Source organism: Thamnophis elegans, chromosome 1, assembly GCF_009769535.1.
Source record: "Thamnophis elegans isolate rThaEle1 chromosome 1, rThaEle1.pri, whole genome shotgun sequence".
NCBI lineage: Eukaryota > Metazoa > Chordata > Lepidosauria > Squamata > Colubridae > Thamnophis > Thamnophis elegans.
In genome coordinates, this window is record NC_045541.1 from 26458723 (window position 1) to 26473097 (window position 14375).

Below are 14375 nucleotides of genomic sequence, written 5' to 3' on the forward strand. Positions count from 1 at the left end.
TCTTTCAACAAACATTAATTCTTTCAACTCACCCATTGCTCTTCTATCATTGTTTGCATGTTTAAAAATACAACCATCTATTTCCTATCTAAACATTTTAATAAGGTCAAACAAATCAATTAGAATTAATTGCTCTTCATGTATGTGTAATTTGCAGTAATTCACTGTTTTATCTGTCAAACACAACTACCTTATGTTGTCTTGGGATTCTATACCATACAAGACATATACAAAAAGAGAAGGCCAAAGAACACAAGGTCAGAAGAAGATGGAAAGAAACAGCAATAGCAATAGCGGTTAGACTTATATACCGCTTCATAGGGCTTTCGGTCCTCTCTAAGCGGTTTACAGAGTCAGCATATTGCTCCCAACAACAATCCGGGTCCTCATTTTACCCACCTCGGAAGGATGGAAGGCTGAGTCAACCCTGAGCCAGTGAGATTTGAACAGCCGAACTGCAGAACTGCAGTCAGCTGAAGTAGCCTGCAGTGCTGCATTTAACCACTGCGCCACCTCGGCTCGGCGCCACATGAAAGGCACACTATGACAGCATCAAATAATAATGCTTAAGTCCGCCAGAAATTGCAAGAATGTACCTTGTATCTCCTTCAACACGTGAAGTGGTAAAAGAGGAAATTAAGAAGAACAACAACACAACTACCTTGGTCTTTGGTAATTAATTTGAAATCTATAGTCTTCTTGGCATCATTCATTACAATCCATCTAACATTTGTTGGAAAATCATTTGGATTCTCAATAATATGACCTCATCTGCATGAAAAAGGACCCATTCATGTCCCATCTAAAACACCTTAACCACCCAAAGGATATCACACTTTCTAGCCAATTCTCTACACAATGTTAAATCACTTAGTAGGTATTTCATCTATTCCAACTTCCATCACCTACAAGTTCTACTGTGTTCAGCAAACAACCTTCCACCCCATTTTAATACAAAATAGTCCACAAGTCTATTCATATCACCATGCAGACTTTTTAAAAAAAATTCTAACTCAGATACTGACACAACATCCAAGAGGCAGATGTCGTCATAGAAAAGACAATTCCTTCCCTATTCCCAGTGGAGGTTTGTCCTATCTTTTTAGAGTTAAACTATCTCACTTACATCATGTGGCTGTTTAGCTAATTCAACTTTGTGCTAAATCAGTAACCCATAGAATTAAAGCAATTTCAGTCCTGCCTGCTGAGCAATCTGCACAATTCTGCAGCTTGCTACCTACATGTTGAAACAAAACAGGAGAAAAGTGGTGGCAGAGTCAAAGCAGAAGGGGAGTATTCATATCCAAATGAAACAGCTGAAAAGCTCTGCTCTGTTGGCTCCCTCTGTTGTCACAATACTTGCAAGCAATTGGCAAACATAATGGCTGTTGCTGCTCCCATCAAAGTCATTCACTACACTAACCCTGATGTAGCCAAGGATGACTTAAGTCTGTCTACCTCCCTGCGTCCCATCAGATCGCACAGAGTAGGCCTCCTCCGAATTCCATCCGCCAGTCAGTGCCGACTGGCGACTACGCGGAGGAGAGCCTTCTCAGTTGCAGCTCCGACATTATGGAACAACCTCCCCGTGGAGATCCGTACCCTCACCACAGTCCAGGCCTTCCGCACAGCCCTCAAGAACTGGCTATCCCGTCAGGCCTGGGGATAGGATTACCCTCACCCCGCCCGAATATTGAGTGAATGTTGTGTTTTTATGATCAATTTTCTTTTAATCACGATTTTTTTTTCTTTTTAAGTCTTGTCTTGCACTCCCTTCCCTTCATTGTTGTAAGCCGCCCTGAGTCCCCTCGGGGAAAAGGGCGGCATATAAATTTCCAATAAAATGAAAAAAAAAAAAAATGAAATGTCTCATCCAAGTCTGGAAACAAGACAAAGGCTACAGCATGAGAAATATGGAAGACAAAGTGATTGCCAGGTATGTTTCTACCATGGTGAAAGGGTGAAAGACTTAGGTATAGCATGTTGCAATGTACATTAAGATTTCTTTCATTTATATTGTTAAACTAACGAAGAAACTAGAAGCAAAGATTGCTTTTAGCTACCTGCATTTATTCAATTAATTAAGAAGTAATAGAGGGGTGTAGAGGGGGTGGGCTGGAGCAGTGATGTTCACCTGAGCTATGCCAGACCCCTGGCCAGCAGCAGCGTTCACTGGAGCTGATCCGCTGGACAACAGCCAGCTGGGTTCATGATCATCAGTGGCAGCAGCACACAGTTGATCAGCTGAGCGGTGGGTGGCTATGGGTGCCCCAGGGTAGAGGTAAGATTGTTGGCAGCAGCGATGCACAGCTGATTAGCTGGGAGATAGGGGACTGCAGTGTCCTGGGGCAGTGTCGCTTGGCCAATGACCAGATGTGGATGTCTGAGGGGTGGCACCCAGCCAGTGGTAGGATGGGGCAACCTGAAATGACCACGACGGAGAGGGAATCACCCGGAATGAAGGAGGACAAAGAGTGAAGGAAGATGAGAAACAGCGAGGGGGGGGGGGCGAGAGAGAGGCAGGGAGGGAGAGAGACAGACAGACAGAGAGAGAGACAGAAACCAGCAGGCAAATGGGAAAGACAGTGACCAGAGCAGGCACCAGGAATAACAGCAGAGACAAGCTCATCCAGGTGAGTGGGGAAGCCAGTGTCCAGAGGAAGTGCCAGACCGTGACCCGACAAAAGCGCGAACGTCATAAGCGCGCCGACAACACCGCAGCGCTAAAACCGCGATGTCAAACGCACGCCGACAACAGCGCGCCGACAGAAGCGCAATTTAATTTAAGGTAAGGTTTACGGTTAGGTTTAGGGTTAGGTTTAGGGTTAGGTTTAGGGTTAGGTTTAGGGTTAGGTTTAGGGTTAGGTTTAGGGTTAGGTTTAGGGTTACATTACAGCGCGCTTCTGTCAGCGCGCTTTTGTTGATGTGCTTTAGGGCTAATTCGTCGCTCATCCGTCGCACGGTTTTGTCACCGCGCTTTAGTCACCGCGGTTTAGTCAGGCGCGCTTTTGTTGTGTGCGCATTTGTGGTGGAACTGTGCCAGACATACCAGCAGAGGGCAGAGACAAGCTGATCCTGAGGCTCCACAGATCCACAACTCCTATATCTTACCAGGGTTCAGCTGAAGCCTGCTGTCCCCCATCCAGAGCCCCCCAGCCTCCAGACACTGTGGGAAAAGTAGGCACAGCAATACCAAATACTATTCATAGGAATCGCCAATCAAATTTGATAGTGATTTTGCATATTTATTGCTCAAATGGCTGCCACTTTATGAAGATAAAGAGACTGCATGCATGCAAAATCATGCATGTCCATAACCATACTGAAAATACCAAATTAAAGAACCTGATAAACTGACATAGCCAGAACAATACATAGAGGAAATAAGGCTACTCATGGTGGAAATGCTTGTGTGAATCCCAGCTTCTATTCTCCATCCCAACAACAGACAGCCATCCGTATTATCTATAAAGCACAAATGCAGACATAAATCTCACCTGATTCTTCAAGGCAGTCATGTGGTCTTACTTTCACCTTTGGACTTTTCTTTTTCACAATTCTGGCCACTAAAGGATTCCGTCTTAGCATTGCGTTTTTTTCCAAAACAATAAAAAAAGTATAATTTTTTTTTAACCAAAACAAATTTAGCCAATAGAATAAATACTAAATAAGCCACAAAGTTTCTTTTTTTAAAACTCTTTCTACCTGATTAAGTCAGACTTACTTAATGTTTAGGGCCAAATTAGAAATAACATTAATTGCATTTTACATGTAACATGCACATTTTTAAAAAAAATGCACTTATGGTGTTATTTAATTTTGTGGAACAAAACAGCTATTCAGAATTAATGCTGCATTTCCATGTCTGTGGACTGAGAATGGAATGGGTCATGTATGATCTTAAACTATTATTGCAGCATCATTGCAGAGGGTACCTCTATCCTCACACCAATTGCCATAAAGACCAATACAATTATGGAGGTCTTTTCACATGATTATTTTGTTCTGAACTTCTAGCTGTCACAATGGCAATAGACATTCATGAGGCAGCACTTCCCTCACATGTATAATTTAAAAAAACAACAACCCTATTCTACAATGTTTCAAGAGCAGGCTATAAAAACTTGTCAAGATCTACAAAGTTGGGCAGCTGAACAACAGTTAACTATTTAAAAAGCTTGATGTCAGCAATTTGTTCTTGTAATAGAATTAATTAACAACTCAACTGAAGTGAGACTTACTTTTCTAATGATTTAGCTGTACATAACAAGATCTGCTTTGACGGAGTGTAAGGTCTGCTCGTAGGTTCATTTCCACATCCCATACTACCTTGGTTAAAAATTAAAAAAAAAATCACTGCACATTTTTTTAAATATCAGTGATGGAATAATGATTCTACTAAAATATAATTTTAAACAACTGCTGTAACTTTTTATTTTTGTTTTCTTGTATTGCATCTTTTCAAGGTTAGGGTAAAAAGTTGATTTTGGCACAATGATAAGACAAACAGAAGATGGACATAAAATAATTGGTGAACTATGGAGTAATTAATACATTTTCCAAAATAATAACCAACTATACAATATATCTCTACATAGAATAAATACATTATTTCAATACTTCAGTTATTGTAAGTTTGTCTCTTAAATTTAAATAACTTAGAGAGTGACAAATGAAAACATTATTGAGTCAAGTTCAACTCTGGCTAACTGTCTAAACATATCTACACAGGTTTTTTGGAGCACTGAAACAGTACTGAAATGGTTTGCTACCCCACCTTTTTCTGGAATATTGTTAAATGTCCTATTTTATAGCCCTGATATTCCAACATCAATAAATACATTAATATCGTGTTCATTGTATAATAGTTCCCTAATTTTAAATATTATCTTTTTAAAATAATTCTGTACTACATCTTAGTTATTGCTCAATATTTTTTAGCTGTGAGTTTTCACTGTAAAACGTTTTTACAATGTTTACATCATTTATTCAATATAGTTTATGAATAGTTCAGTACATATTTAAGTTGGAAATAAACTAGTACTATGCAGAAACCTTTCTGGGATTATCTAAGGTAGTTTTCAGACTCTGAAACTCCCATCAAAGGAGTCCATGCAAATTCTCATTTTAATACCCTTTCTCAGAAGGTAAAGCTGTTCATACTCAGAGAAACCTTTTAATTATGTCAGTTTTACTGAAATAAATGTTAACTGAGAGTATATCTACTTTTAGCTTCTTAATTTTGTCTATGTGCTTTTGATTGTTTTTAACACTACTTATACAGTGTTATTATAAGTTCAAGCACCTTTGGCATTGGAAAGTCATAAATACACTAAATACAGTGTGTGTGTGTAAAATTAAAAATTATCCAATCTTATTTTGATCTATTTAAAAGCTTCTTTTGTGTTTATTTTATGAAACATACACTTAGCATTCCATTTTCATATTTTTTCATATCAATACTGAATAATATGATTTTTAAACTTAATTCAGTGGAGTTAAAAAAAATCCATACAATGAATTATATCTTATAGGTTCAAGGAACTGAACGGTTATAGCTCTTAGCTCTAATGGATACATGGGTGTGATGTAGAGCCTACTAAATTGTATTATTTCCAATGTAAGCAGTACAGAGCCCCACATCAGCACACATAGTCTTGTGTATGGCTCATGCAGAGGAAATGCTCAGTGACCAAATTTTACGTGTTTAATTATCAAGAGTACCACCCTGTAATATATTTGCCTGAGGTCAAATGGGACTTGCTTCTTCTGAACAAAACATACAGACTGCAAAGCAAATATGCTGCTATAGACGCTGTTAATTATCCCTAATGGGAAATTGTACTTTTTAAAGGCAGGGGGGGAAAATCACACTAACATCAGAAAGCTAGGATGGGACATGAAGGTATCCCACAGATCAACCTGCTCAAATTAGACAAGAATGCATTACAGTTACGGTAGTCTTTGATTTACAACCATAATTGAGCCCGAGATTTCTGTTGCTAAGTGAGAAAAGTTCTTGTGAATTTTGCCCCCGTTTACCATTTTTCTTGCCTCCATTGAGAATTATTGCAGTTATTAAGTTTACTCAGGTTTGGGAAGCACTGCTGTAACTCCACAAACAGGCTGTGACTGCAATAGCATAAGCAACCATTTACAGTACAGGCACCCACAGGATCTCGTAGCTTTGCCAAATTGTCAAAAAACAATACCGCACTGCAAGCTCCATCCTTTACATATGCCCAGGTGAGATCCCAACGTATGTACAAAAACAGGGCTTGCACTGAGATGGTGCAAGGATGTTTTGCTCACTCTGCCCTCCTTGCACCACTTCTGTGAAAGCTGGGGGCTTATATGAATATCGCAAGGAACCCATCTTGGCAAGTGAAAGGAAGTGCTAAGGCAATCTTCTGCCAGAAGAGGCTTTTATTCCTTGTCGATAAAAAGGACGCAAAGAGTGGGTGATGCTGGCCCTTGGCTGACTCCAGCAAGTTCAACTATGTGATGCCGCTGTTCAGTTACGTCCTGCAGCCTAGCATGCGTTTCTGCTATTGTAAGTTTTTAGAAGAAAAAAAAGAAGAAGAGATACTGGGAATGATAGGCCACAAGAACTCAAATATGTCACCACAGGAAAACTGAACTTCAGTGTCTTAGAGAAAACCATAGAAATGGAAAATGAGAAAAGCTCTGAATTATTTACTGAATTCTTAAATAACAAGGTCAAAGGATATTTTAGCACAGGCTCTCTAGGAATAGTGTGAGCGAACCAAAGCAAAGCAAACCCTAGAAGGTTTAGCTGATTCAGGATCATAATCTAGGCATAATGATAACAAGCATTATACACAGGTGAAATGCAGATAAGATAGCACTTAGGAAAATTAATGGAATAAGAATCAGATTATGAATATTTTCATAAAAATCATACCCAGTTGGATATTATGGTGGTAGTGGTGATGGTGATGTTTTGGTGGGAGTGGGAGTTGTGAGAACCGAGTGGAGCTTGGTTTCTTTACTTTATTAAGAATAAACTACATGCAGTTGAATAGCCCATTCTTCATTTTTACATTTTATTTACATTTACAGCACACCTGCATTGGACCCAAGATTGATGTGGAAAGTTATCCAGTCACTAGAACTAAATATATGTTCAATGAATATTTGGAATCAGCAGAGATACATGCTTTCAACAAATCTGTATTAAATGAATTAAGTGCTCCCAAACGTTTTGAGCTAACAGGTGGCTTTGAAATTTTGAAAACATGTCATATATAGCAAAAGAAAGTGGCTACTGTGGGGGTTTTGTTCAATCACCAAGTCCCATTAGACACCCCAGAGAGTACAGACCCCTAACCCCCAGTTTATCCTTAACATTTTTTTTCTCCGCAGAGTGGTCATTATGTATAAAGCTAGATCTAAATGGATTTTTATTGCCTAAGAACTTTGGGATCCAACTGTATTCTTGTTAATACAGATTAATCTAAGGGTACTTTAAATTATTTTAGTTTTAAACAAACTAAAGGACTAAGGGAGACATGATAGCAGTGTTCCAATATCGCAGGGGCTGTCACAAAGAAGAGGGAGTCAAACTATTCTCCAGGGCACCTGAGGATAGAACAAGAAGCAATGGGTGGAAACTAATCAAGGAGAGAAGCAACTTACAACTGAGGAGAAATTTCCTGACTGTTAAAACAATTAATCAGTGGAACAGCTTGCCTCCAGAAGTTGTGAATGCCCCAACACTGGAAGTCTTTAAGAAGAGGTTGGATAGCCATTTGTCTGAAATGGTACAGGGTTTCCTGCCTAGGCAGGGGGTTGGACTAGAAGACCTCCAAGTTCCCTTCCAACTCTGCTATTGTATTGTATTGTATTGTATTGTATTGTATTGTATTGTATTGTATTGTATTGTATTGTATTGTATTGTAAATATCTAAACAGTAAAACGATGGCGGCTTGGCAGGCAATAAGGGCAGTCTCTGTAAACCTACTGGGATTCACAGGAATCCTGCTAGCAATTCCAGCATGTGTTTTACCTACGGTATATACTATACACCAGGGGTGTCAAACTAGTGGCCCGTGGGCCGGATGCATCACACGTAGGCAACGCCCATCCCAGCTCCGCAAATGGGAAAAATGTCTCAAGACATCATGTGACGGCAACATGACACAGTAAATATGACACCCATGTTAAACACCAACTGAGAATCAGTATTAGTTCTTCCAATTGTGATTTCAATCCTATTTGTATTTACTTTAAAGAGTGAGATTTATTTCTAAACTATACGGGTACATATACAAAATTATGACATTATTATCAATCTATTTATTAATAAGGTATGATGTTAAACTATAAGAAATATACCATCCACATAATGTGCCCCTTACCGTGGGACTGTTTGAACTGGTTCAATAACCACTTCCTCTAAAAATAGAAAGAGAAAATTGTAGTTTGTTTGATGCGGGATCAATTTATTAATCATAATTTTTCTATTAAAATGGAAAGCACAGAATGATACCAATGTCTACAATAAATATAAAATATATTTGCTAGACTTTCGTTAACTTCTTTGAGCGAGGGATTTTTCTGTGGCCTCTAAAAGCAGCTGTCATGGGTCTCCTATTCAAGAGTTTCCATCTGACCTGACTATTTTGGATAACTTTAGATCTGCTGCCAACTGTTCCTTGCTACAAAATGTTGCACTGAGAGTGGTGGCCAGGCAACTCCAGCAATTAAAGGAAAAAGCTTATTTGAAACCATTGCAATAGAAGTCAAATACAGCAGAAAGATAGTTTTGGTTATTTTTGGATGACTTATGGAAAAACTGTGATCAAAAAATGGAATCCTATTCCTTCATTTCGCAACAGCTTTTGGTATGATCAATCATTCTTGGACCATTTCCAAGGCAGTGAGGAGGGAAGGACCAATTTGCAAGATCTCTCTTCCGTCCTGAAGGGGAAGGTCCAGTCAAGCAACGGGGAGAAAGGTCTGGCCTCTTTAACATCTCAATCCTATTTCTCTTTTAAAATCTCTCAAGATCCCTTTAACATCTGGGGGAAATCATCTATTGTCATAGGGTTCAGTATTATCAAAATAATCATGGACCTAGGCCAAACAAACAACTTAGTAGAAGTGCTGACCAGTGCTTGGAGGCTATAAGGGTCTGGATAGGGAGGAACAGATTCAGACTAAATCCCTCCAAGATTTAGTTTATGGATCTAGTGACTCTAGAGAAATACCATCTTGACTCTGAAAAGGACTGTGCTGTCCCATTCAGAAGTGGCTTGCAATTTTGCCATCCTTTTACAGCAGGGGTGTCAAACTCAAGGCCTGTTGGCCAGATCAGGCTCATGAGGTGTTTCAATCTGACCCATGGGGGCACCCTGGAAACAGCAAAGGTCTGGCCTATGGTGCCTCTACCAACAAAAACAGAGCTTGGGGGATGCTGCCCGTGGCCCTCCTGAGCTCCGTTTTCACTGGCAGATGGTTGCAGGAAGCCATTGCAGCCAAAAACAGAGCTCAGGAGTCTGTTTTCACTGGCAGAGCGCTTGGGCCACCACAGGTGCCCTTGACACAAGTGAGATCGAGCTAGCCACCCTACTCCGACCATGTCCACTCTCTCCCCCCCCAGGTTAAACACAACCCTGATGCAGCCCTCAATGAAATTGAGTTTGACACCCCTGTCCTAGAGTCACAATTTCTGTTCAATAAGGAAGTGGCAGCTGCGACCAGGAAGCAGCCATTTCTGGATCTGAGGGCCTTTTTCACAGTCAAGGTCTGTCTATTCACCTCCTGGTTGGATTATTGTAGTATACTGTGTGTGGGTTGCTCTTGAAAAACATTTGGAAGCTACAGTTGGTATAGGCCTAGGCAATGATGAGTGTGTATCCTGGAAACCTAACTCACCTCGCTCCCTTGAGAAATGCACTGGTTGCCAGTTGGCTTTCAGACACAATTCAATGTAGTGACTCCTGTGATGGAATGTAGTAGGCTGGATCACAGGAGGAAGTGGGTGCGTTCCAGAGGAATAAGCGGCAGGTCAGTCCAGATATAATGTATGAGACAAAGAGGGTGCAGGCAGCCCTTCTCTAATAGTTTCTCAAAAAGTATGGTAAATACAGATAGTAAAGTGCTTCAATTTGGCAAGATTCTGTCGACTGGAACAACAAAGAACTGAGCTAGAAAGAATTATCATATATCCTGCCTCTATTGTTTCTGCTCCAAGTCTGTAATCAGTGGTGTTGCCCTGACAGGTCAGCAGGACACTCATGCTAAGCAATTCACTTGATTTTCTCTCTAGTTTCCGACATCTTCCATTTTCAACCAACAGGAATTGTATCCACCTGTCAGGATTATGCAGTACTATTGGAAAATTTATTTCAGGACTCTATCAGGGCTTCTCTAGGTTGGTTAGTTTGCCTCTCTCCAGCCCCTATTTGGGCATCTCCCAAATTTTTCTGAATGTGAAATAAAGAAATCTACAGGACAGAAATAGTTCTAGAAAAGCAGATATGTCAACATAGTGCAGTTAACTGGACCATATACAGCAGGATAATTAAAACAGATTAATTTTTGAGCAATCTCCCTTTTTACTTCATAGAAGAAGTGAAAAACTAATTGAAACTGACAAATATAGGGGAACCTGCACACACAAACACACACACACACACAGGACAACTTCCTTCATTTTCCGAACACTGTAATGAGGAAAAATAGTACAATAGGTTTTAAAGGTAAAAACACATTTTACAAAATTTTTAAAGCAAAACAGCACAAACTTCCTTTTCTTTTTTTCTGAATTAAATAACTGAGTTTTCCTTTCAAGTCTGGACAGTAGTCCATAAGAGGGCTTGGAAGAAACAAAGTGCTTATGGAGAGAGCCAACACCTGGACAGAAATGGCTGACTAATGTTCTGAAGGGAGGGAAGGAAGACTTGTGCTTTTAACAATCCTTCTGTCCACACTGATAACAAGTCAGTTGATCTTACCACAATGATGACTGTGACAAAGTATTACAGCCTTTCACACCTTGAAGCTATAATAGGATTAAGCAGAAGATGACTAATCCAGTATACTTAACAATGCCTTAAACCAGATTCATTCAAGAGCTAGAGATTTGATGTGGGTATGTCCAGAGGCCAAGGGAGGGAAATGGAGCATGATTCTTAAAATGTTACGGGGGGGGGGGGGCATGATCCCATGGATTTTAGTTATGATATCATGTACTATTTACCTTCTGGACGAAACACATGCAATCTTCCATTATGTTTATTCTTTTGTTCCTGCAATACAGACAAGGTAAGAATTGCTATTTTACTTTAAATTCTTTATTGGGAGTGCTCTTACTAGAATAACTTCCCCCCAAAAAGATAACACAGTACAGAATGTGATTCTTGATTACAGTTATGTATATTCAATGGATTAAAATGGATGTTTTTCATTAAAGCTATTAAATACCAGCATACACGTTCCTTTTAAAGATAAATTAATAGCAAAATCCAGATAAATATTTTTACCTTCATTGCATCTGTCCTTCCCAAACTATTATGCCTAGTAAAAGATAAAATAATTTATGCAATGAGTATATGCAGAATGGCATAGTGAAATGCAAATAATGCTTCAAAATAAACTTGCACCCCAAAACTGCTCTCTAGTTTTCTGTGGATCACTAAATCTTGAAGTGGTTCACAAATTGTGCTACAATATAGCTTTCTTAAGCATTTTTTAAAAGAATCATAACTGGCAGAGTTTATACAATTCCCCTTGCTATAAACCATAGTTTATAAATCACAAAGATTAAGTTCATAGAACATAGCGTGCCAAAAAATATCCCAAGAAATTAATTATGGCTTAGTGTATATTGACAAATCCAATTTGGAGTAATAGTTAAGGCAACAGGGTAGAAACCAGGAGACTGTGAGTTCTAGTCCCACTCTAGATACAAAGCCATGTGGGTCTCCATCACTATCACTACAGAAAACTGTAGCGACTGTCCAGGCAATAACCAGGAGTCAAGACTGACTCAAAGGCACAAAACAATAATATACAAATGGAAGGGGTTTTAGTGATCTTCAGTGCAAGTGCTACTTCATTCAGAAGAACCATTGCCAGCAATCCTTATAAAAAGATACAGAATTCCTTACAATATACCTGATACACAAAGAAACCATAACCCAGTATGTAAGCAGCAGAAAATATCTACCTACTACTTATCTTTCAATCACTGCTAAGTGACAGAATACACGGTAGCAATCAGCCTGGAGATCTAGTAAGAGATTATACTATCCTGCAAGAATAGGAATACTCTCTGGTTTAATCTTCCCTCTAAAAACTACCAGGTACAGTTTAGTTAGTAAAATGATTACAGGTCCCCAGCCCAAAACTATTTGGTGGCTCTCCTGTTTTCACCTAACCATCATCTCAGCACATCCCTTTTGTCCTTTCCATGAAACTTCTATTTTAAGATTATTGTGTCACAACTACATATCTCCATTCCATCTATTTATGGAAAGCAGCTCCAATGTCTGACCAGCCTCTTATGTCTGACCTTTGATGAATTCCCAACTTCCTTATTCCACTCCCAATGCAAGTTGAAGCAACTTAGCACCACAAGTCTGTGGGTCTCCATCACCAACCCAGCAATGGGGTCAAACATATTGGGCATGGATGTTGCTCTATAGCAGGAATGGGTGATACAGCAAAAATAGCAGCAGCAGCTGCATCTTGCCCTTATAGTCCAACTTCAGAAACAAAGCCTAGTTTAACTCAGTTAATGCATAATAGTATTGCTGGTTGCCGAAAGAATCTCTCTCATCTTAATTGTCATCCCCAATCCCACCAAGTCACCAATGGGAACACTTCAAACTTTCTTCCTTGTTCGTTCCACACTCAGTTAATACATTCCAGGTAAAAGGCCTTAACCTGATTATGGTGTTAAAAGTCAGAACCAATACTTAAATTTGCACACTAGGCTTGTAGAAGAGAGTTCAATACCATTCTGTTGTGACCCCTTAATCTTGGACCTAGTCACAGCACTTTGCATCAATAGCAAAAGACATTTTTCAAGAGTCGCTCCACATAAAATATGCTATATAATAGGCAATGCAGAATGTAGTCAAGGGAAGAAACCCTAAGCATGAAAAAATCAGAAAGGAATGGATGGCATACTGGTTGCAATTATGCAAATACATTCCTTGCTACAGTCACCACCTCTGAATCTAGCAACAACAGAGATTCATAAGACATTCTCTCTTATCCAGTCATTATTTAAATTAGGCATTAGTGTACTGATTGCTTCTTTGGAATTAGTTAGTAGGAATCAGTGGACCTGGGTGTTATCAGCATACTGATGCCCTTTTTAAAGTTCCAAATAAGTTTCCTTGTGGTTTTAAGTACATTTTAAAGAGTTGGGGACCCAACAGAATCCTATGGGGGGCATCAGTCAGTAGCCCAAATATTGCATAGTCGTCTCCCAGAACTATCTTCTGGACATGTCCAAAGAATAGGACCAGAAACAATGCAAACAAGGCATTCTTCAGACAGACAGATACAATGGTTAGACTACCAAAATATCCAATAAACTATCATCCATCAAGACCAAATGTTTCACAATGAGGAAGGGAAAAAAAGTTGGGCTGTGAATGACTGTCACCGTGGGGGGGTGGTGGTGGTGGTGTTGTATGTTTAAAATTGTATTTGTATTTGTATGTTTTACTCTTAAAAAATGTATAACTAATAAAGACTACTTTAAAAAAAAAAGACCAAATGTTTCAGCTGACATATGACCAAATATCATGTCAGCTGAAAGTCAGATTGTCTTGTCTAATCAATCTTAAAACGAAGGACTATGTACTTAAAAGTAATTAAAACCAAGGACTATAACTCAGCAACTACAACCAGCCAATCACATAATCCAAAATCTGACCAGGACTGAGAAAGATATTTAAAGGCCAGTGCTCCCTTTAGACAAGCACAATCCAAAGAGCTCTGAAGATGTCTCCTTGAACGGGAACGAAATGTTTGCAACCAAATCGCCAAGCTCGGAGTTCAAATAACAACATAACTACCAACCAGAACTACTAATATTCAAAGACATTTCAATAATTAAAATCACCTGGCATGGAAAACAAACTTCTTCAATCAGAAATACTTTCATTCAACCTTACTGAGAAATATAATATTTGAGACTGGCCTATATTACAGAAATCTCTCTGGCTCAAGGGAGGGCTTTAAAAAAAATATCAGTTTCTTTTCAACAGGCAGGAACACATCCTACCTTCAGGAAAACACCACAAATCTTCCCTAATTGTCTGAGACAATCTCATCTTGAAAAGCCCTTGGTGCTCTCTGAAGTTGCTTGTTTTCTTGCAGACGTTTCATT

At 39.3% G+C, this 14375-nt stretch overlaps 1 protein-coding gene across 2 annotated transcripts in view; it reads right to left on the reverse strand.

Annotated features, from left to right (window-relative positions):
- Window positions 1-14375, reverse strand: part of ERICH2 (glutamate rich 2) — a 30640-nt gene that overhangs the window by 9127 nt on the left and 7138 nt on the right. For both annotated transcript variants that reach the window (XM_032229895.1, XM_032229888.1), the window contains 5 exons: window positions 11512-11545; window positions 11229-11277; window positions 8383-8419; window positions 4242-4325; window positions 3498-3580 (listed from right to left, as the gene is read on the reverse strand). In XM_032229895.1, the coding sequence (XP_032085786.1) occupies window positions 3498-3580; window positions 4242-4325; window positions 8383-8419; window positions 11229-11277; window positions 11512-11545 (287 nt within the window). The remainder of the gene's footprint in view (window positions 1-3497; window positions 3581-4241; window positions 4326-8382; window positions 8420-11228; window positions 11278-11511; window positions 11546-14375) is intronic.